Source organism: Piliocolobus tephrosceles, chromosome X (assembly GCF_002776525.5).
Source record: "Piliocolobus tephrosceles isolate RC106 chromosome X, ASM277652v3, whole genome shotgun sequence".
In the NCBI taxonomy this organism is placed as follows: domain Eukaryota; kingdom Metazoa; phylum Chordata; class Mammalia; order Primates; family Cercopithecidae; genus Piliocolobus; species Piliocolobus tephrosceles.
The window spans coordinates 5,273,100-5,296,767 of NC_045455.1; the positions used below are offsets into that span (position 1 = coordinate 5,273,100).

The following is a 23,668-nucleotide window of genomic DNA, read 5'->3' on the forward strand; positions in this document are numbered from 1 at the left end:
CACTGGCCTTGGACACACAGGAGGAAATTCAGGACGGCAGATGAGAAGTGGGCAAAGAAGAATTCATGCACACACATCTTGCAGACTTAATGGTGGGAGGGTAGGTTTGTAACTCCTCAGCCTGGGAGATTAGAGTTAGAAGAAGGGGTCCCTAGGCATGAGCAGTCGTGCCTACCATAGAAACATGACGAGGGTACAGGAGACTGTCGCCTACCTGGGAGAGACATTTGGTCATGACGTTAAATGGAATCAGTCTGCTTTTGTTCTGATGTCTTCCTTCAAGCATCATCCAGCTGCTCTGGGGCAAGGACAGACATGCTGGAAAGGGGGGTTCCACCTCGGGTAGGTATTCATCACTTGAGTGGAACAGAGGGAGGTGAGGGCAAGGAGTAAAGTGGCTTCAGCAATGGACCATGGGGGCTAGACCAGGCAGACAGCAGGATATGGGAGAGTGAGGAGATGGAGGGAGCGTCAGTGAACTGCAGAACCACCGCAGTGAAAGTTCTTGAACGAGCAAACAGTGTGTGCGACAGCTAGAAAAGTGAGGAAAGCATTTTACTGGACGTGGTGTTCATGAACATGAGTGCCTTGAGGAAAAAATTGGGTTTTAAACTTGGTGTCATAAAACATGTTTAATATGTGTGACACATTAATACTGAGTGTTAACTTGGTTGGATTGAAGGATGCAAAGTATTGTTCCTGGGTGTGTCTGCGAGGCTGATGTCAAAGGAGATTAACATTTGAGTCAGTGGACTGGGAGACACAGATCCACCTTCAATCTGGGTGGGCACCATCTAAACAGCTGCCAGGGCAGCTGGGATAAAAGCAGGCAGAGGAACATGGAAGAACCAGGCTGGCTGAGTCTTCCAGCCTACATCTTTCTGTCATGCTGGATGCTTCCTGCCTTTGACCACTGGACTCCAAGTTCTTCCGCTTTTAGACTCTTGGACCTTTGACCATAGACTAAAGGCTACACTGTCAGCTTTCCTACTTTTGATATTTTGGGGCTCTGACTGGCTTCCTTGGTCCTCACCTTGCAGACAGCCTATTGTGGGACCTCACCTTGTGATTGTGTGAGTTAATTCTTCTTAATAAACTCCCTTTTATATATGCATCTATTTTATTAGTTCTGACCCTCAAGAGAGCCCTGACTAATACAACATATAAAGTAACAGGTTTTCTGGTACAATTCATTCTTAGTTGTTGTAAATGAATTAGCAGCTCTGGAGAATATTCATTTTAAATAACTTTAACCCTGCTCCTGCTGCAAACAATGCTGCCCCAAACCTGTATGCTTAGAGAAGAGCTGAACCAGGAGAGAAATAGGCCAAGTGTAGTTATTTCAACGCTTCACCCCCAGAGGCATGTGAAGGGAACTCCACAGGTAAACCTCAAGCCTCCACTTCAGTTCATTAAGAGTAAAACAAAAATAGTTTCAAGTCTCACATGGCCTTAAAGTTCTGTGAGCCCATTACTCCGTCGAGTTCCATTTCTCATTCCTGCTTGCTCCTCATCTGCGGCCTGGTCACGTTCACATGTTACCTCTCAGCAGGCACAGGGCTCTGAGACTGGCTCTCACTGCAGATCCGTCTAAAGCTACTTCTCAGCTACCAAGATACATGAAACACCTGCACATTTTGCTGTGGTGTTCCGACACTTTCCTGCTACATCCTGCTTCCACAGTAAATTTTTACACTCTAGTTTTTAACCCTTCTCTAAAATAAAGTAATTTTTATTTTTACAAAGTAACAAGTAATATCATAAACTGGAGATAACAACTGTTAGATTAAGTGTCCACCTTGAAGTGTATAATTTTTTTCACCTTAGATGATGAGTATTTTCCCAGGTGACTAAAAGTTCCTTGCGAGCATTAGTTATCGGTCACCCGGCATCCCACCCGCAGGCTTCTGATTCGCTAGGAGCACACGGGATGCTAATGTTGCACGTTTCAGAAGATCCTGCTCCTGCCCTGGAATTCATCCAGTTCCTGCATTGCTGCCTGGCTTGGAAGTGAACATGCTATGGTGATAAATCCGGCTCAGAATGAAAGACAGATACGTGATAGAAATGCAGGACAGGCGAAGAAGGAATGGAGTGTGACAAAGGCCAAGGAACCTCGCCAGCAGAACAGCCCAATATGGGAGACAACAATTTGGGAAAATCTTATGAATCAAGAACAACCATTAAACCATGAATTATGACCCTTATCAATAAATCCTTAGGATACCATGAAGGCATTCACTTTTTTTTGGGGGGGGGGGGGTTGGGGGGTGGAGTCTTGCTCTTGTCGCCCAGGCTAGAGTGCAATGGCACGATCTTGGCTCACTGTAACCTCCACCTCCCGGGTTCAAGCAATTCTCCTACCTCCACCTCCCTAGTAGCTGGGATTACAGGCTCCCACCACCACACCCAACAAAATTTTGTATTTTTAGTAGAGACAGGATTTCACTATGTTGGCCAGGCTGGTTTCAAACTCCTGACCTCAGGTGATCCGCCCGCTTTGGCCTCCCAAAGTACTGGGATTACAGGCGTGAGCCATCACGCCTGGCCGTCTATATTTTTTCATCCTTCTAAAATACAGCTCAAGATGTGTTCTTTTCATAAAACACCCTTCACTAGTTCAGCACAGAATGCAGTAAAATTTCTGAACTCCTTAACACATCGCACCGTTTCTCTAGTAAAGTAAGCATTTCATAATATTCATGCTTCCTTTCCATTTTATAGACTGTCACACTCAAAGCTTAGAAAGCAGTCAGATCTTTAGTAAGTAGTTGCTAATTACTTTCAGAAATGCATCAGGAATGTTTAAATTCATTAATTTTAGATTTCATATCTTATACTAGCATGCTAAGAGAAATATCTTACAGGCTCCCGTTGACATCATCAGTTTTCTGAAATGCCTATAATTTTCTGAAATTCTGCAATCAAATAATTCAACTAAAACAGAACATAAGGCAAGAAAGGGCAGCCTCATATTGTGTTTGGTGACCAGCTGCTCCCTGCATCTCTCACGTCCATGTCACTGTCCCTTTGTGCTTCTGCCCGTGCTCCATGGCTGCCCTCCACCAGGTGTGTTCACTGTGCCTAATGAGCCCCCAGTTTCCTTGTAGGAACGATGCAGTTTTTCCTCTGCAGAGGCACAGAAAGGAAAATAATGACATTCTGCTAGCGCAGTAAAACATGAGAAGCAATACAAAAACCAGTCAGAGTATTGCCCTATGTCTATTTCTCCAAGAAAATAACCCCAAGATGTAACAGATTAAAACAGAAGACTATTCTCAAAATTCTTAAATGTGCTGCATGCGTCTAATTCTTATTAGTTAAAGAGCTAATCTACAAACTTACGAGATGACCAGTGAATGCTTTTGGGAATTAAAATTGTTCTGCAACATGAAAGCATGACATTCTTGGCAATGCTTAAGAGTAAGGCATTTTTATTTCCATTAATCATAGTTTTAATTCCTGTATACATTATCTACCAAAAATAAGAGAAATGCAAATATTTTCATGTTCTCAATCATCATTTTTCAGTCTCCTTTAGTGCAAAGCTCAAGATTCCTTCAACACATGTGTTCCCTTAATATGCCACTTCAGTTTAACATTGTGATGTCCTTTGGCAGCAAAACCTTCAGCCTAAAAGAAAACCATTTTCTGCAGATGTCATCTGTCACTTTAAGATCATGATATATATGTACCGAAGTTTTCAGAAGTGCCGCAGGGGACAAAAATGTATACCCAGCAAGCCACTTTTGGATAAATATGTCTTCCTCTTCATTATTACCATCCAGAGTTGGTTTAGATGAAGGTATTCTCTAGCTCAGAAAATTCTGCCAAAATTTCAGACACTAAAGAAACCCCTGATAAGCCCACCAAAGAAGCTGGTGACAAACTAGATTTCCACATATGAACATCAGTGGAGAGCATTTGGTACAGGGTCCCTGGAGTCCCGAAGCACCGCAAGGTGAATGATACAAGGACAAAAGTTTACAGTCAAGGATAAACCTAAAGATCACGCCTACAAAAAGCATTGAATAGAGGCTTAAGCAGTAAAACTTGAGACTGAAATACTAACTAAATGACCTCAGCCATATACGAATAAACTTAGTTTTTATGTACTTTATTAACATGTGCCAATGAGCAAAAATATGCTTTTATAATTTCTTTCCATGTGTTCCTGGGTTTTTTTTTTTTTTTTGGTTGCTGTGTCTATGAATCATTTTTTTTTAAAGCTAAAGTTTTTAAGATCTCTGTGCTATTAGCATTTGGATCACACTGGAATTACTTCCCAATCTGAAATTAAAAGGAAATATATCCAGCCTGTAAAATATTCTTCTAAGTCAACAGTCCATGTCACTCATGTGAATGTGGTATACCAGGAGACCTGCCTTAATTTTGGCATCTGCACAAAATAATACTTCAACAAGACAAATAAACACATGAGCAGAACATCAAGCTTACTTACAGCACTTGATAAAATGATAGTGAGACATCTTTCCATCTCAGACAGGAATCTTGCTACGGGTTCCAGCATTCTCTTCTGTCACAACTGTCGTTCCCAGGAAATGCATTACTTAAAGCCCTTACTCAGGTAACAGTTTACCTCAGGATGCACTATTGCATGGAGGCTCTGTTCCATGATCCTGCAAAAAGCTTCAAACTCATTCTCATTCGGCAGCTGGAGTTAAGATAAGCCTCTCCCCAGTGGGTCTTGAGGCACCGCTGCTGCACGTGCTATTGTAGCACCCTTGATTGACACAGCCCCGACTACCACAATCCCGAGAACAGTCAGCTCTAATCGGTGTTCACATGCAGCCACGTTCTGCTGCACGGAAGTGTGCTGCAGTGCGGCTCTCCCGGTCCTGCCTGTTAATGGCTTTTCAATAGCTTTCAAATGGCAGCAAACTAAGCTGATGAGTGGGCTGGAGAGAAGCCACGGATAGAGGGATCCTAAATCTTCTTCGTGCACATTGTCCATCAGCCACATATGACCAGATTCTTAGCTGGTAGTAAAGCAGATTATTTTTAGTTGCCACCAGTTGCTGTGTGTGAATAGGAAATTGATAGCAGGAGCTTAAAATAGCCACCTCTTAGAGTTAGAGATCTTTGATCTGTCCCTAGTAATGAAAAAAATTGCATTATATTTCAGAACACATCTTTCTGCTTTTCTGTGCAGAATGTAAAACTTAAATTATCCATAAAAAGCTTTTGGTTTGCATAGCTTTAAAATTTAGGATTCTCCTACCTCTGCAGACTGCAATGAATTTAACTGTACAACCCAATTGGATGAAGTAAGTCTGACTGAATTGGAATCAGAAAGAAATACATGGCCTGCCAGGGTTTATTGTTATAAAAGTGAATATCATACTCAGAATGCAACAGCCATGGTAGCAAACAAAAAGGTCATATTTTAGGTTGTTTACAAATCCAAAGTGATACTTTTTTTTTGCAAATTGATACATTTTTATGATGATCTCCTCCAAAGACAAATGGACATAGTCTAGAATTTATGTTTCAGGTTTGAGGTTATCGGAAAGGTAAACATGAACAGTAGGTTAAGTGCACCCATCCTTCTACGGCAGTAACATAATTTTGTGTTCCTTACTGAACGAAACTCAAAGAGCAGCGCTTTTATTAAACTAGAAGATTATGAAATTCAAATCTATACAACAAGGGGTCATGACTTAAATTTTCACTGAACAATATTCTAACACATTTTAGTAGTGTGATGTAAAATAATAAGTTAAAGATTTTGCACAGAACAGCCTGATTTCAAATCCAGGTTCTACCACTTACCAGAGTATCAATGTAAACACATTATTTAACCTGCTAAAGCCTCAGTTTCCTTATCTATGCATGTGAAATATAATTCCTAATCTTTATTCTGAAGGTTAGAAATAATGCACATAAAGTTTCTGGTTTCTGTTGTTGGTGTTCAACGAAAAGTTGTCATTAACATTAACAAGGAAAAAAAGATTTAGTTATGTACACCAAATGATGATTATGGACACTTCAACTTGGTTTTGTCAACGATTAGAATGTGGATTTGCAGCCTTCATCAGAAATGCTGATTCCTCATTCATTCGTTGATTCCACAATTAATTTTTGAGAGTCACTGTCACACAAGTCACCATTTTGGCTGCTTTTCAGGAATAAAATATTCTCAAACAAAGCCTTTATATACCAGGAATCTATAATGTATGTTGAAAGAGTTTCTTGGATGTTTTGTAATGTTTCAATAAAACTGTAAGAGACAACTATATTTGTTTCCAACACAGGAAGTAAAGCTCTCTCCTCTTTAAATCAATACAAATCTTTACATGTGCATAAAATAACTGTGAGTTTATGTGCATGTTACCTAATGTCTCTTCGGGTAAGGTTGTATCCATGTAGATGTCCCTACCCCCTCTTCTTAATACAATGCCAGATAAATAGTGTGTTGCCTATAGACCTTCCTTAAATGTCTGAATGTCTTAATTTTCTGCAAATTGCATTTCTCTGCATATGTACAAACTCAGCAAACATCTTAAGACAATTGAGTTTAACGATACCATCCACTCTTTAAACTGAAAAAAAGCATAACACTCAGAGGGGCATGTTGTGCACCTGACAAAGAAAATAAGTTATTAAAAATATACTTGATTTGAGTCCTACTTTTTTTAATAACTTAAGGCATTTCTTATAAGAACTCTAACCAAGGTACCCTGTGAGAATTAACATCTCATCCAGGGGCTCATTATCAAATGTGTTCGTTTTTCATCGACTCATTTATTCCATAAATATTTGGCAACTCTTTGTGCTACAAGAGAAACATGAATCCCTGACCTCAAAGTGCTTATAGTCAGATAAAATAGAGACAATCAAGATAGCACAGTGTGGTGTGCTAGAAATTGTAAGACTGCACATGTAGAGCTCTAAAACAACAAGGGCCAACATCTAATCCACTTTGACGAGTTGAAGGAGGATACACTAAGAAATGTATTCACAGATTTGTTAAACTACTTAGAATGTGCTTCCTATGTATAAACTGTATCTACATATAATTTTCCCAGATTAAGAAGCCATTTTATCTTTTTGTCTTTGAAACCACATACTCATCCTCTAAACACTGGTAGAACTATGTTTAAACCTAATTATACATTTCATCACTATACAACAAAAATTAATTTCTAATACACGCACTAGTACTGAGGAAAATAATTTTGGCTCTATTAACTTCCTTCATAAAATTGTTTTAAAATGGTAACTTGAAGTTGATTAAAACTTCCTCATCTATTTATATCCCTGAGAAACTCAACTCAATGTTGGGTTGTCAGACAATTATTTCAGGACTCCTTGAATCATATATATATATACACACACACACACACACACACACGCATATATACATATATAATATATATACACATATATACATTATTATATATACATATATATTTCCTTTCTTTTCTTTTTTGAGATGGAGTTTCACTCTGTCACTCAGGCTGGAGTGCAATGGCGCAATCTTGGCTCACTGCAACCCTCTGCCTCCCTGCTTCAAGCCATTCTCCTGTTTCAGCCTCCCAAGTAGCTGGGATTACAGGTGGCTACCACCATGCCCAGCTAATTTTTGTAGTTTTAGTAGACGTGGAGTTTCACCATGTTGGTCAGGCTGGTCTCGAACTGTTGACCTCAGGTGATCCACCCACCTTGGCTTCTCAAAGTGCTGGGATTACAGGCATGAGCCACCGTGCCCGGCTGAATCTTATATTTTAAATATGGTATTAGAGTCGATGACAGTAGCAAGAAATGACCAAGGCTAAATTAAATATATTGTTAGCTATTTATCTATTTTGCAGAATATGGTCATTAAGTACAAAACTAAATCCATGCATTTGAAAGAGGGTCTTGTTTTTCATTTCCAGAAAATTTTCAAACAAATAAAGCACAATTATTTTATTTTTCAGAATTATTACAATGAACTATTGTTCTTCCCAAATACGAATGCATAATATTTCAAACTCATTTTTGAGTAGTCAAGAAACCCCTTTATCTCTTTTATACACCATACAGCTGCTCATTATTCACACTATTTCTGATACGAACACATGATGTTTTTTCTTTTAAATGTTAGCATTATTATACACCAGACTTTTTCAAATAAGCCAAAAAAATAAAAAATGAAACTGCAATGATTCTAATGAGAGATAAGCATTCAAAAATTAGAAATTGCTTAGTAAATATCTTTTAAAATGGGATTCATGAGACACAGCTCCAAAAAGACCCCAGGTGAGATATTACTTCATGTTTTCATTTAAAACCCTATTTGGACAATGTACAACCTGTAGTTTCATAATGCCAGTCTGCTGACAGATAATCCCTAATCTAATAGTTCCTGCATTGTCATGCTTCATTAAATGAAGAAATTAAAACTAAAGTTTGCAAACATCATCAATTTAGGTAAAGTATGTATTAACAGCAGGTCATGACAAAAATTCTAAATGAAGATATAAATCACACACAGCAGTTTTCTGTAATGCAAATTTAAGTTCTGTGATGGGGCATCACTGCCTCTGCCCGGTGAATAGGCTGGGGCTTATAAATATTCGCCTTTGATGAAGTAAACTACACACATTTACAGACCTTGAGCCACAAGTGTCTCACACACAATGGCTGAGAGCTAAATTTATAATATCCTCTATCACAAATATTGACTGTTTCTACGTGAATGGAGTCAAGACCTCTCCTGGGAACATAACTCTGGTCTAATAATTGAGACTGAAGGCTATAGAGGAGAAAATACCTGAGTTTTCAAAAAATAAGGCATAAATACACTCAGCTCTTGCTATAGAATCAGCCTCTGGTCAATCCCTAGTGCCTCAGGACCAGGATCAAGCCTACCTTGAATGACTGAACAGACCCTTGACTCTGTGATCAAGTCCCTCATCTCAGTCTAGTGACTGTGGATGTTGTTCCTGATTTTGGCCTGCCCATGAAACCACTAGCTCTTGGATTCAGGATTCCACAGGGCCATGTGTTCACTTCAGCTTCACATAGTCTCGCATTTCTCCAACCAGAACAAATAGACATTCAAGTTAGATGTGGGCAATTGTGGGGTAAACAAGAAGAAATTTACAATACAGACTTGCACAAGTGGAAAGAAGTAGGGGTTAATAGGACCTGCCCTCTCCATGTCAGAGGGCAGTGAGGGCTAACCCAGCTGAGCATTGCTTTAGTGACTAAAAGTGAATGTGTCATATAAGGGCTAGAAAAGATCCCTGATTATTCAAATACTTTCATAGAGTAGTGATATAGAAAAGAAATGCAATTTTAAATACTGTTTCAAAAGACTGAAAATTACTCTCTGTAATGCAATATAGATTAATATAATAGCAAATACATGCAAGTGTATTGATATGGATATATGAAGATACACACACACACACACACACACACACTCACACACTCAGGCTATATGAGATGTTCTAATTGCTCCTTAAGGGCATTTGCCATCCACTTCCTTTGGTGATTTTTTCCCCTAATCAAAATGAAATGTTTTAAATTCTAGTGAGGACCAGTTAAACTGGGTATCTAAAGGAGGACATTTGTAAAGCGTCTGTTAGGTTTTTCACTTGAATACGAACAATCACTTTGAAATCTTTCCAGCATATGTGTTACAACTATCTAGGAGTACTTTCTCATTTTCAGATGTCACTTCACCTGTCTAATGTTTGACCTTGAACAAAAGTTTGCATATTTTAATGGTGAATAAGAAACAGACAGTGTTGTTTTATGTCTGTTTGACTCTACCTAGGTTTATGTGCATGTGTATGATATGGATGGATATGAGCACATTAATAATTAAGTATTCTCTGCCTTGTTCTTTAATCAGTTTGAGGGAATAAATAGCATACTGCAACCAGTTGCCAGGAATAGGCAGATAAAAAAAACTTTTATTGATGATGAAGCAAGTTTAGAGATTACTGATGGCCTAAATAAGACAGCTGGGACACCAGGCTGAAATGTTTGAACAGATCTCTATAAATTTGTCATTTAGAAGACAATATCTGAAGGCTTTTTGATGACCTAAAAGATATTCTTAATTTTCCTGAAAAGGATGAAAGGAATTGTGAGGCAATTAAATGAGGAGCCTCAGCCTCTCTTTCATACTTTTCCCATTGATATACATGGATTTTTAAAACAAAATATGCCTCTTTAGTTGAATCATGCTCTTATTTACAATTTAATCACACTAAGTTACTTATTCAAATTCTGTGCATTCTTCAAATGTACTTCAAGCCCATTTAATCTACAAATTCCTCTTGTTTTTATTGCTTAAATTAGTCCTGACCTTCTCTAAACCCTATATTCATTTTCTTCCTGTACCAGTCAATCCAGCATTTATAATGCAATGCTTTGCATTTTTCTTAACTAGTATCATATGGAAGGCTCTTCCTAGGTAGGTAATTCATTATTTGAGTCTCAAGCCTTCTACTTTCCCTATTTCCTAAGAAGTCCAAAACATTAGTGAACATTCAGAGATCAACAAATGGAGAGCCAGAGAATGAGAATGGCTGTAAAACATTTTCTGGTGCATGACATATAGTGTCTTGAGGAATATTTTATTAAAGGCAGGATTATTGAACACATAGGTAAACATAACTTACCATACATGACAGGAGAAGAAGAGAGAATTGCAGTATAGCCCCTTCTTCATTCAAGCATGTAGGTACAAGCAGACTGAGTTTATATTGTCTTTCAGTATTCCCCATGAAGGCTCCATTAAAACGGATCATAGGGAGATCTGGGTACTAGTTTGATGTTCTTCTTCTAAATGAATTTGAATTCCCTTGTTGCTAATTTTCTTTGAGTGACAATGTACACATTATAGTCACTAGAGAGGTTCCCAAAATTTAACAATATTTTAAAGTGTTCCAGAAAAAGAAACGTACACTGAAATATCCAAATTCACAAATGTCATTAAATTATTTCCCCAAACTGAAGTTTCAAGTCTTTTGGGTAAGTTTCAATAGCCCTCATTGTTAGGATATTATTCTCCACAAATATTTTCTCCTATCTGCACAGTTTGGGCTGTCAGAGGAAAGGGCTGTCTCTCTCTCAAATGGGCATATGTGCAGCTTATAGAAGCTGAGTCCTTGAACTCTGGTTCCTCTCCTGTGTTACAATTCCACTACCCTTGCAGGATAATATCAGGCTTTCTGTCTACTGCTTTTTGAATAGTGGGGCTTTGGAAACCAGTGCCAGGATGCTCTGTGAGTGTGGTCTGTGCTCTGATCCATGTCTCTGATTCATGATCCACGACTTCATGTTTCCCATCAGAATCTCTCTTAGCCTCTTTTGGCCACTCCTCTTACCTTCTCTTCCTCCCCTCCATTCCCCCCCCCCATCCCTGTCTTCTCCATCCCCCACTAACTGCTGCCTTCTGCCCTCCTCCTTTTCTCTTCCTCCTCTCTCTGTCTCTCTCTCCATATTTAACACTCCTATAAATAACTGGAAGGACTTATCAGAGTAAAGCAACAGACACAGGTAAATTCTGGCCACAGTGAGTGAGGCTAATGAAACCCTAGAAGACTGGGGCATCATTTTCCTGACCAAGGCTCCTCTAGTGGGTCATCTCTCCTTACTTCTACATCAGTAAACTTCCTTGGATGTGAATCCTGTATCTGTCCCTCCCTAAATGTCAGGTCACCTGTTTGAGGTTCAAATTCCTGTGATGAGAAATGGAAACAATAATGCCTAGTGCCCAGGGTTCTTCCGTACAAGCTAGGTACTCAACAAATACACTTCCAACCATCACTACCTAAGTATTTCACACACCCCTGATACTGTGTTAACCTAATGCTATCTTTATATTAGTGAAAATATTTATTATGTGATTTGCCCTGAAGACATCACTGCCTTTGGTACGGTCTTGCAGGTATCAATGACTAGTGGAACCCCTTCACAGTAAATATGCCAATGTTTACCCATGAACCAGGTGCTAAACAAGTAGACATTATACGGTATCCTCCCAATCTGCAGGGGACACTTTTCAAGATCCCCAGTGGATGCCTAAAACCACAGATAATACGGAGCCCTATATAGACTGTTTTTTTCTATACATACATTCCTATGATAAAGCTTAGTTTATAAATTAGGCATAGTAAGAGATTAACAGCAACAATGATGAAACAGGACAATTATAGCAAAATACTATAATAAAAGTTAGGTGAATGTGCTCTCTCTCATTGTCTCTCTCTCTCTCACAATATCTTACTATACTGTACTCACTCTTGTACTTGTGATGATGTGAGATGATAAAATGCCTACTGATGCCTGATGTGAGGGGAATGACGTAGGCATTGGTATGGAGCAGGCTACTATTGACCTAACACTGCAGTCAAGAGAGGATCATCCGCTTCAGATGGCCCAGGATCACTGAGCCGCGACAATGTCGATGACTGGATGTCAGGAGTACACGATGTGGATGATTAACGAGCAGGAAGCATGTAGTGTTTATGCAATGGACAAAGGGATGATTCATGTCCAGAAAGAAGTGAAGCTGGATGGCGTGAGACTTCATCATGTTACTCCGTGCATGGAACAGCATGCAATTTAAAATTAAAGAATTTCTAGAAATAGAATACAAATATCAAATGGAAATTTCTAGACATTTCCATTTAATATTTGAGACTGCAGTTGGCTGTGGTTAACTGAAATTGCAGAGGGCAAAACTGCAAATAAGTAGGGGGACTACCATAGAATTCTATCAACCCTGGAAGTCTTTGTTGAGCACTCGACATACAACAGCCATGAATCAGACCTAGACCCTACCCTGTGGAGCTTACAAAGATTATATACTGGGAACCAGAATTACGGAGACTACACTAGAAAATGCATGGCAGGATGGAGCAGGCACCCGAAGCTTGAGGGTTTGCACTGTGTTTCTGAAGAGGTGGTGCAGGCACCTGAAGCTTGAGGGTTTGCACTGTGCTTCTGAAGAGGTGGTGCAGGCACCTGAAGCTTGAGGGTTTGCACTGTGTTTCTGAAGATGTGGTGCTTGGCAGACATCAGAGAATGAGTAGGAAGAGATCAGGCAAAGCAGGTGGGCAGAAGGGAGGTGTGTGGTGTCTTCATGACATGTTCAAGAAATAAACAGAAATGTTTGGCAAGGCTGAAGGATAGTACCTGGCGCAGCCAGTTGAGAGGTGAGTTAGAGAGGTAAGTGGAGGCCAGGCTGCAGCGTAGGGGTGAGAGGCTCTGTCCATTCTCATGCATCATACAGAGACAAGGAAGCTTTTAATGCAGAGGAGAGGGATGATTAGATCTGAAATGCATAAATATTGCAGGAAATTATTGGAGCAGGAGAAATAGAGAGGATAGTGTGTTTGGGAAGGTGAGGCCGCCCAAGGCCCCTAAGGGCGAAGCATTGGGGTCAGAGCAGAGGCAGTGACAAGTGGGAAGTGGACAGCACATCCCATCATCATCGACCAAAAGGTAAGTCCTCTTCCTGTCTCGAAATCTCCATCCCTATCTCTGCTTCCTTCTTTCCACAGTTTCCTCATAAAGGTGGACTTAATCTGACTCAATGCAGTAGACTTGATCTGACTCAATGCAGTATTTCTTTAATTTATCTACTGTTGCCAATCCTGGAAACCTCTCATCCCTAGAAGCCCCAAATCCAGAAATTCTACCCATAGACTTGGCATCAAGGGAATGAGGCTGGGATACCTGAAAACAGTAACATGAATGCATGCTCTTAGTATGCTTCATCCCTGCTTCCTCTCATTCAATGTCAAACATCAGAGCAGCCCTAAAACTCAGGTAGTCAAAAAATAAATATGTTAATGTCATTCCCTTTAGCATTTCCAGAGTAAATATTCAGATTTATTATTCAAAAAGTAAGAACATTCTAAATAAGCTTCTTAGTGAATATTTCTAGGAAATGACTTCCATTTCTTAAGCCTTCATCTTATATAGCAAACAATTAAAAAGTGCTTATTATGTGGTAGGCATTCTAATCTCTTCATAGGCATCAATTCATTTAAGAAATGGAACAACGTAGTGGGTACTAATACTTTTTTAACAGATGAGGAAACTGAGGCACAAAGACTAAGCAAGACGTTCAAGATCATTTGGCCAGAAATGAGCATGACTCTGTTGACCAAGTCATTCAGGCTACAGAGTCCACCATACCTTTCATCATGGGGCAATACCCCTCCCGCTGGGTGGTTTAGGCTTAGGTTTCCAGTATGCCATGTGCCCTCAACTCCTGGCACAGGCCTTTCTTCTGTCTGTCACATTTTCTCTACCTTCCTCACTGCCCATCTTCCCTTCAACCCTACATGTTGGTGCTGTGTACACAGGGAGGGAGAGGGAGAGGGGAGGACACGCATAGGAGAGACATCTGGAGAGGAGAAGGTGGAGAAGGGAAGGGGTTGTGTAAAATGAGTAGGAGATAAGTGTTCAAGAGTCACAGCGGGCAAAGTGCCTCCCGCTCGGCCCCTTCGCCTTTCTTCTTGGCCAGTTTAGCTGCACTGATGTATCCCGTGATACCTCCTGATGCTGCATCCTATTACTGCTAATTTACATCCTGCGTGGGCTTCCTCTCAAAATGCTGACGTGATGCTGCTACAATGATGCTTACTTTTATTTTTTTGAGACGGAGTCTCGCTCTGTCGCCCGGGCTGGAGTGCAGTGGCCGGATCTCAGCTCACTGCAAGCTCCGCCTCCCGGGTTCCCGCCATTCTCCTGCCTCAGCCTCCCGAGTAGCTGGGACTACAGGCGCCGCCAGCACGCCCGGTTAATTTTTTGTATTTTTAGTAGAGACGGAGTTTCACCGTCTTAGCCAAGATGGTCTCGATCTCCTGACCCCGTGATCCTCCCGCCTCGGCCTCCCGAAGTTCTGGGATTACAGGCCTGAGCCACCGCGCCCGGTCAGTGATGTTTACTTTTACACCCTGGAGTATCCATCAAGGCAGACATTGCAACATACAGACCCCAGTCAACCAAAAGTGTAAAGAGAAGGAAAGTGTCAAGAAAAGATACAGATCGGAAGTGAGACTTTATCAAGGGAAGAGGTATATATGTTTATATGTGAAATTTCAGAGTACAGCAGGGAATCGAATTTTAGATTCTTATGAAGTAGCTAAGCTGTAGCAAATTTGGTAGACATTTAATAATTTTTTTTAACATATCATGAATACTGGCAATTACATCTAAGCTGCTAATATGATAAGAATTATACCCAGACCACAGAAGATATTGATATACATCTCTAAAGCCAAATATGTAGGTGTTAATTGAGTGGATTAAGGTAAGTTGCAGTGCGATGGTTGTGGAGAAATATCACCAAAATAAAAGTCTCACATGAATCCGATGGGGGATATTTTGAGAGTCAAACGTATGACTCTGTTTATTTACATAAAATCCAAAAACAGGTAAAAATTACGATAATACAAGTCAGGGAAATGGACTAGTGATAGGAAAAAGGCTCTAGGGAACTTTCTAGAACAAATGGAAATGTTTCATATTTTGATCTGGTGGTGGATGCACAGGTATAAATATAGAGAGATACATTAAGATTGGTTGAATTGTACATGCAATATATGTGTGTATTACCGTATACAAATTATAATCTATTGTTTAAGTGTTGTAAATAGTGACATAGTAACATAGCAGCAACAGACACAGTGAGAAAAGGATTTCCAAGTGTGTAAAACCAAGGTAACTCAGAAGCATTGGTTCTTTCTACATTCATTCATTCAACAACTATTGACTGACAGGCTACTGTATTTTTGCATACGGATACAACTAAGGGGCAGTCACTGCCTTTAAACTGATTTCCTAGCATAGCAAATCGGCAACTATAACAGTGTGGAAAATGCAAAGGGAAGCTTAGACAAAGCAAGACGGAGGCATAGAAGAGGTGGTGCCTGGCCCAGGCAATGGCTCGTTCATACCATATACAATGTACTGTGAGGCGCTCCTGTCTGTCTCTACAGGCTCAACTCTAGCTGCTTCTCATCTTCTATGCAAATATTCCAGGACACCCACTGCCACCACAGCCTTAATGCACAATGCCTTGTAGGACGTGTCTCCTGCTGGGAAGTCTTTTCTCCCCTTTTTGCAGGTACTCTTCTGGCCTGAATTACATGCACCTCTTCCATCGAATCTTGGGAGAGAGTCTGTAGTTATTCAAAGGGATCCCTAACCTGAAAAATTAAGACCACTCTTGCAGCAGATGGGGAGTGGTTAGCAGATTTTAAACAGAGGAGTTAAATCGTGATGCTCTGTGAGGAACAGATTTGAGGGAGACAAGATGGACAGCAAGGAAACTTATTTAAAAAGCTCTTATAATAGTCCAAGGGAGAGAGCATGAGGGCTTGAAATGGAGTCATGGTAGTGAAGACAGAGCAGACTGGGTAAATCCTCAGGAAGCCATAGCCTGGAGACTGGCAAGATTGGGAAGTGAGAGAGAAGCCCAGGTTTCCAGGTACTTGGTGTTTGGTGAGGCCATCTGTGTATCTGGTGAGGGACTGGAGAGTGGAAGAGGAAGACACAGCGTGGAAGACGAAGGGGATGGTTTAAGGGAAAGACAATCAATTATTATCTGGGTATGATATATCTAGGAAAGGTTAATAGAATAAATAAGTATATTTAGTGGGTACTCAATAAGTCTTATCCTTGGATCCCTATAAAACCATCCCTGGTTATATGTGCAGGGCTTCTGCTATGTACAGCCTTTGCTGGTATTAGAGAGAACACAAGATGGACTGAACACGGATCCTAGTCTCCATTTATTTCTTTGTTATTTTCCTTTAGTAATTTTGTTTATGGAGCCTGTCCTATCAGGCAGGCACTAGGCCCTGAGAGACAACCATGACACAGATGAAAGCCCGTGCCTGTGAAGAGCTTACCATTTCAGTGACATTATTTGGGCATTTACAACAGGCTGTTCAGTGCTATAGTAAGGTGGAGTAAAACCACTCAGGTATACACGGAAAAGCCTCTGCCCAACTGCTAGAGATCAAATAAGATTTGGCCAAAATGAGCTATCATAGCTGAAATCTGCAGAATGCGTAGAAGGAATGAGGGAATGAGGGCGTATGAAAGAGTGATGTACTCCTGTGATTTTAACTGTGGCCCCTGGACCAGCAGCAGCATCCCCAGATAACTTGTTTGAAATGCAGATTCTGTGCTCCCATCAAGCTGTGCTGCATCCAAATCTCTGGGGTGGGTCCAGCGCTCTCGGGGATCTCACAGGCCCTCCAGGTGGCTCTCTGCTACACACTAAGTCTGAGAATCACTGCTCTAGGAAAACAAAAACCTGAAGAAAATGGCACACTCTGTGGCAAGAAAAAATGGAAAACAGCTTTCTTTTGTGTAAATGAAGACGTTCAGGGATGGCTGGAGCCTGGAGTGAAGGATGAGCAAGCAGATGAGAGAGGACGCTGAGATGGAATCAGAGATCAGGTCACCAAACGGTTTGGAGCAATTTGAATTTTTTCTTGGGGATAGTGGGGAAAGAGCTATTCACAGGTTTCAAGCCCCAGAAATAAAGGACATTTTAGGCAGATCACTGTTGTTATAGTGGGGACAATGTACACAATACTTAATCTTTCCTCTAACCTTTTCCTATCTTTTCATATTCAATTAAGACATAGGGAGATAAATGAATTGGTCCTCACAACCCTTTCTTTCTATACTTTCGTACTGCTTTGACTTACTGATGGATTCTAACAACTTTCTTAAAACAGTAAGTAGTTTCTAGAATACTGCAGCATTTAATGCACTTAGAGCAGTAAGTAAGGAATTCAAATTCCAGACCAAGAATGCCATAATTCCCTAGAACCACATTTCAAGGGCACAGATAAAATCTTCAGCTTAATTCACTGACAGTGTGGTTTACACATGAGCAAGGGAAAAGGGATTACTGCCCATGGTTCAGTCCCCAAGTCATCACCATATGACCCATCACTAAACGGCCAAGGAACAGCTAAAAGAGAAAATGGAGTTGATGCCATTCACAGTTTTCTCGATGATTTCAAGCATAGACTACAATGGTGAAGGAATTCGAATTCCCAGGCAAACTAGAGTTTGCACTTACTCAGAACATTGCATTTGCCTCTGAAAAGAGTCTTAACTTGTTTTGTACTTAGGCACAAAATACAAAGAACGTGGACATATTTTCTCTTTAATGTCTACTACATATACATTTTTACTAGAAAATGCTACTCTTCAAATATTCAATTGAACAAAGTTATAGAAAGACTAGCGTGTGCAAAATGTTTTCATAAAAGTTGACTTGGATAAGACAATGAAGAGAAATGATTGCGTCCAGCTCTCCAGCAACTTATAGTTTCCTGGAGGAAGGAGGGCATTTGTGAAGATCATCAGCCACATGTAAACATAAGTGTTTATGCCAAATCAAAGTGTTTATGCAGTGCCATAGGAGCAGTGAAGACAGTGATGCATTCTATTTCAGGATATAAGGGACTGCATTTGTGCAGAGAAAGGAAGGTGGGCAAGAAAATTCACAATACAGAATGGTCTAAACAGGTCAGGAAAGAAAAAAATGCATATTTCACTTTTATACTAATGGATTGTTTAGTATGGAGGTAGCCAGTTGTAGATGAGCTAGTTTGGAAACGAAACCCAGAACCATCTGAAGGTCTCTGGAAATCAATCTGCTTTCTGTTTCGGGATTTGCCAATTCTGGACATTTCATACAAATGAGATTATACCACACATGGCCTTTTGTGTCTAACTTTTTTCACTTAGCATATTTTCATGGTTTATACATTTGATAGCATGAATCAATATGTCATTCCTTTTTATATTGAACAATATTCAATTGTATGGGTATACCACATTTTTTTGGTTTCTTTCAGTAGATGGACATTTAGGTTGTTTCTAGGTTTTTTGCTACTATGAAGAATGCTATGAATATTCATTCATGTTCAGGTTTTCGTGTGGACATATGTTTTCAGTTCTCCTGGGACTATACATAGGAGTAGAATCCTAGATCATGTGATAACACTACATTTAAAATTTTGCAGAACTGCCAAACTTTTCCAAAGTGGGTGTAGTAGTCTACAATTCTACTACCAACGTATCAGGGTTTCGATTTCTTCATATCCTTGTCAACACTTGTTATTGTCTGATTGACGTTTTATTTTAGCCAGTTATTGGTATGAAGTTTATCTCACTGTAGGTATGATTTGCATTTTCTTAATTACTAATGATTGGGATCATCTTTTTCTCTCCTTATTGTTCAGTTGTTTATGTTGTTTGGAAACATACTATTCACATCCTTTACCCTTTATTATTGGGTTGTTTGTCTTTTTATTGTTATATTGTAAGAATCACTTTAAATATTTTAGAAAAATTCCCATATCAGACATAATATTTTCAAATATTTGCTCCCATTCTCTGTGTGGTGTTTTCACTGTTCTGATGATGACCTATAAAACATAACAGTTATCAATTTTAATGTAGTTCAAATTATCATTTTTGTCACTGTGATTTTGGTATGATGTCTAAGAAACCATTGACTAATCCAAGGTCAAAAATATTTACTCCTGTGTTTTCTTTTAAGAATTTCATAATTGTAGCAACTGCATTTAGTTCCAAGGTCTATTTTTTTTGTTAATTTGTGTATATGGTATAGAGTATGGGTCCAACTTCATTCTTTTGCATATGGATCTTCAGTTGTTTCAGCAACATTTGTTGAATAGACTCTTCTTTTCCTGTAGAATAGTCTTGGCACTGTTTTCAAAATTGATTGATCATAAATGTAAGTGTTTGTTTCTGGACTCTTAATTATATCCCATTGATTTATATATCCAGCTTTATACCAGTATCACATTGTTTTGATTGTTTTGTAGCTTTGTAGTAATTTTGTAATTGGGATATGTCACTTATAATTTTGTTTTCTTTTTAAAGATAGTTTGTAGTTATCTAGATATCTTGCATTTGTGTGTTAATTCTAAGGTCAGATTGTCAATTTCTGCAAAAAGTCCAGCTATAATTTTAGCAGGGATTGCATTTTGCCTATAGGCCACTTTGGGGGAGCATTTTCATCTTTCCAATATAATGTCTTTCAATCCATGGAAAAGAATGTCTTTCCCTTTGAAGGCTTCTTTAATTTCTCTAAACAATAGTTTATAGTTTTAAATGTACAAATCTTGCACTTGTTCTGTCAATTTATCCCTAAGCACTGTATTCTTTTGGATGCTATTTGTATTTAGAATTGTTTTTGTAAGTTCATTTTTAAGTTGTTCATTGCTGGTTTGTAGAAACACAATGGATTTTTGTTTGTAGATCTTGTATCATGTAAACATTCAGAACTCACTTATTGGTTCTACATTTTAATGGATTTTTTATAATTTTCTATATGCAAGATCATGTTATCTAAGAATAGATAATTTTGCCTCTTATTTTTTAATCTGAATTACTTTTATTTCATTTTACTATGTAAGTGCCCTGGCTAGAACATGCAGTTCGTTATGGAATTGAAGTGCTGAGAGCAGAGATTATTGTCTTGTTCCTCATCTTAGGAATAAAGTTCTATTAGGTTCAGGAAGCATCTTTCTATTTCTCATTTACTGAGTATTTTTTATCATAAAAGGGAGTTATATTTTGTCAAGTCATTTTTCTGAGTCTACTGAGATGATCCTTTGGCTTTTGTATTACTTTACCCATTAATTTGTCTTCTGTAATACTTTGCCTGTTAATATGATACATTGTATTTAGTGATTTTCATGTCTTGGACCAACCTGATACTCCCAGGATTAGTCTAACTTGGTCACAGTGAATAAATCTTTCTATATGTTTCTGCATGGATTTGCTAGCATTTTGTTAAATACTTTGCTTTTTATATTCGTAAGGAACTTTGGTCTGTAGTTTCTATGGAATGTCTTTGGTTTGGGGATAAGGGCATTCTGGCCGCATGGAATGATTGGGAAGTGATCCTTCTTCATGTATTATGACACTAAGTTTTGAAGGTGGCTTCTTACACGTGAAAGGATAACTTCCTTGAACATAACCAGGAGGGCATATTACCTAACTAGATATCAAGAAATAAAAAGAGGAGACAAGTAAAGATACATTTTAGAATATCTTAAGCATATCCAGAATTGAGGACACATTTAGATACAATCACTCATTTACATATTTCCAATGTTTTTACAGGCAGACAGAATGTCAAATCCAGAAAGATTATGTAGATTTCCCAGACACACAAATGAGCCCTACCATATTCAGAAAATGCACAAATCAATTCCTTTTCATATTTTAATCAAATTTAATTAAACTTTAGCCCTCTTAAGACAATGTGCCCAATTTGTTTTCTTGACCTTAAAGTGTGACCATAATCAATCCCATCTTTCCAAGCCATAAACTTTTTTTGACAAGCTCAGTTAGCTTTACTTCTTATCTCTTTCATCTCAGCTCCACTCCCTAAACACTATATCGTCTTCAAACATGAAGTGCTATTTCTGGCTTCAGAGTCTTTGTGTTGGAATAACCCCTTCTCCTTAACCTGGCTACAACTCCCCAAGTTGCATACTGGTTTAATTTCAAGACCTAGTTCTTGAAATAATTTTCTTGGTTTATTTTCTCATTTAGCAGGGAAGGCAGGCTCTACTAACAGGGCAGCAAGAACGTAAACTAGGTATAACTCTTGATGAGTTATATTTCTCACAGTCTGAAAGGAGGAAATGGGAATGTGTTGTCAAAAGTCAGAGACTGCACCTCCCAACCCCACCCTGATAGTTGGTACTCCTTCCTCTGAGCCCTGCTTTGTGTAGTGCAGGGACTATCTCAGCACCTGTCACTTTATAATCCATTTATTTATTTCCTTGAGTGTTTCCTGTGAACTCCATTTGGGCAAGGGCCATATCTTGTTTGACGTTTTAACCCAGTCAGAGTAGTTGGCACATGTTAAATGTTAAATCAATAAACAGTTAGTGATTTAGAATTTTTAAACCTGAAGGCATTTCTGTCAAGACTGTGTAGACAGTAGCTGGATCTGTCTTATTAGTGTCTACCACCCAAGCATCCTGTCTCCTGTAGAATCTTTTTTTTTCTTAAAATGATTAGCTTCGGTAAAACCTTGATTCAATGATATTATTACTTTTTTTCTAGTATCAACATCTTGTCTCTTTTTTTTCCTTTTTCCTTGTTGAGGATTCCTTTCCTTAAGCATTCACTTACTCATTAAGCAGGCAACGTGCAAGACACAGGACTGTAAAGGCACATATGTTACAGTGTACGTCCAGAGGAGCTGCAGAAGAGTCAACTAAATGGGCAAATAAAATGTTCGTATCTTATCCATAAAGTAAAGCTAACAAGCGATTCAAGTCTCACAAATAGGCACATGCATGCATGTATATGTGAAGAAAGTAGAGTTTATCAGAATATTACCTGCCTTCTATCTGCCTCATCTCAATACATAACTAGAACACAAGCATTTTGCAGAAAGAAGTTGTTTCTGTTTCATGCTTCTTGCCTGTTTTTAAAAATAAGTATTATGCGTAAATCTAACAGTTTAGAGCCATAGCTTCAATTCCATTTTTTTTTTTTTTCTATTTACAGTTTGGAGGGACACAGTCCCCCGGTTTGTCTTCTCTCAGTCTCAATTTGCTTACCTACCATGGGTCAGAAGACCATTTAACTGGACTACTGTGGGACTGTGTAGAGGGCAGAAGTTTAAATGGAATATCTGATATGACAGATGTGACTAATCTTTTTAGTAATCACTAATTACTAACTCTATTTATGGACAAGCACCAACATTATTTATTCTGGTTTTATATTCATCAAATGGTCTTTAAAAAGCTTTCCTCATATGTGAATCTCTAAAGACTGCAGTGTTCAAATTTTATAAGGCTCTTGCTGAGGCAGATGGTAAAACATAAAAGTTGTTCTGATTTGAAATTGAATTGAATCCAATACTGGCTACATGTTATTTTTCTAGTAGTTCCAAATTAATTCCTTTTTCATTTGTTTCAGTGTGACTTCCAATTTAGAACTTTTTAAAATGATTAATTTGATTCATTTTTAAGGTCCTTTTTTTTTCTTTGTATTGTGATGTAACGCAACTGAAAACAATAGACCAGGTCCACCACCCAGGTCTTTAAAACTAAAAGGCTGTAAGATCTTACTATGCCATTGTCTCTTTATATTTTATGTTGATTTACTCTTACTTATGGAAAGCTAAATTACATGGACTCAAATCTTTGAAGTGATACCTCACCTCTTTCAAATTTAGACAGAATACACGACATCATTTTCAAAATCATATATGTGATACCTAATGGCTATCTTTAATTTTTAAAGTTCTTATAAGAATTCATCGTTCAAAATATTATGGCTTTTGCACCCACTGAAGACTTTCCTGTCATCTCTTTTATTACTATGAGTCAACTTAATTTTTTACTGAAGCATCTGGAAATGAACTTCCGGTAGACTTATCTATCCAGAGGAAAAAGAGCACTAATACAGACAAGCTGAAAGTCAAGGCAAGAGCTCCTGTTTTTCTTTTTAACCATTCTGCAATTCTACCTACTTGTTTCTCTCAGCTCTCCTCCTCTCTTCTGCCTCAAGGTCACCTCTTCCTTGTTAAGATAGCTCTTGGCCATTTGCTTATCAGAGTCTCTGCCAGATCCAACAATACTGCAGCCAAGAA

General features: G+C 38.9%; 1 protein-coding gene across 2 annotated transcripts in view; it reads right to left on the bottom strand.

Annotated features, from left to right (window-relative positions):
• MYO16 (myosin XVI) overlaps positions 1 to 23,668 on the bottom strand; it is a 626,143-nt gene that overhangs the window by 588,713 nt on the left and 13,762 nt on the right. The window contains exon 1 of one of the 2 annotated variants that reach the window (XM_023217640.2): positions 4,463 to 5,113. The exons of the other annotated variant lie outside the window; for it this stretch is intronic. Within the exon in view, the coding sequence (XP_023073408.1) occupies positions 4,463 to 4,490 (28 nt within the window). The 5' untranslated portion in view covers positions 4,491 to 5,113. Of the gene's footprint in view, positions 1 to 4,462; positions 5,114 to 23,668 lie in introns of those variants that run through there. 2 annotated transcript variants of the gene reach the window in all.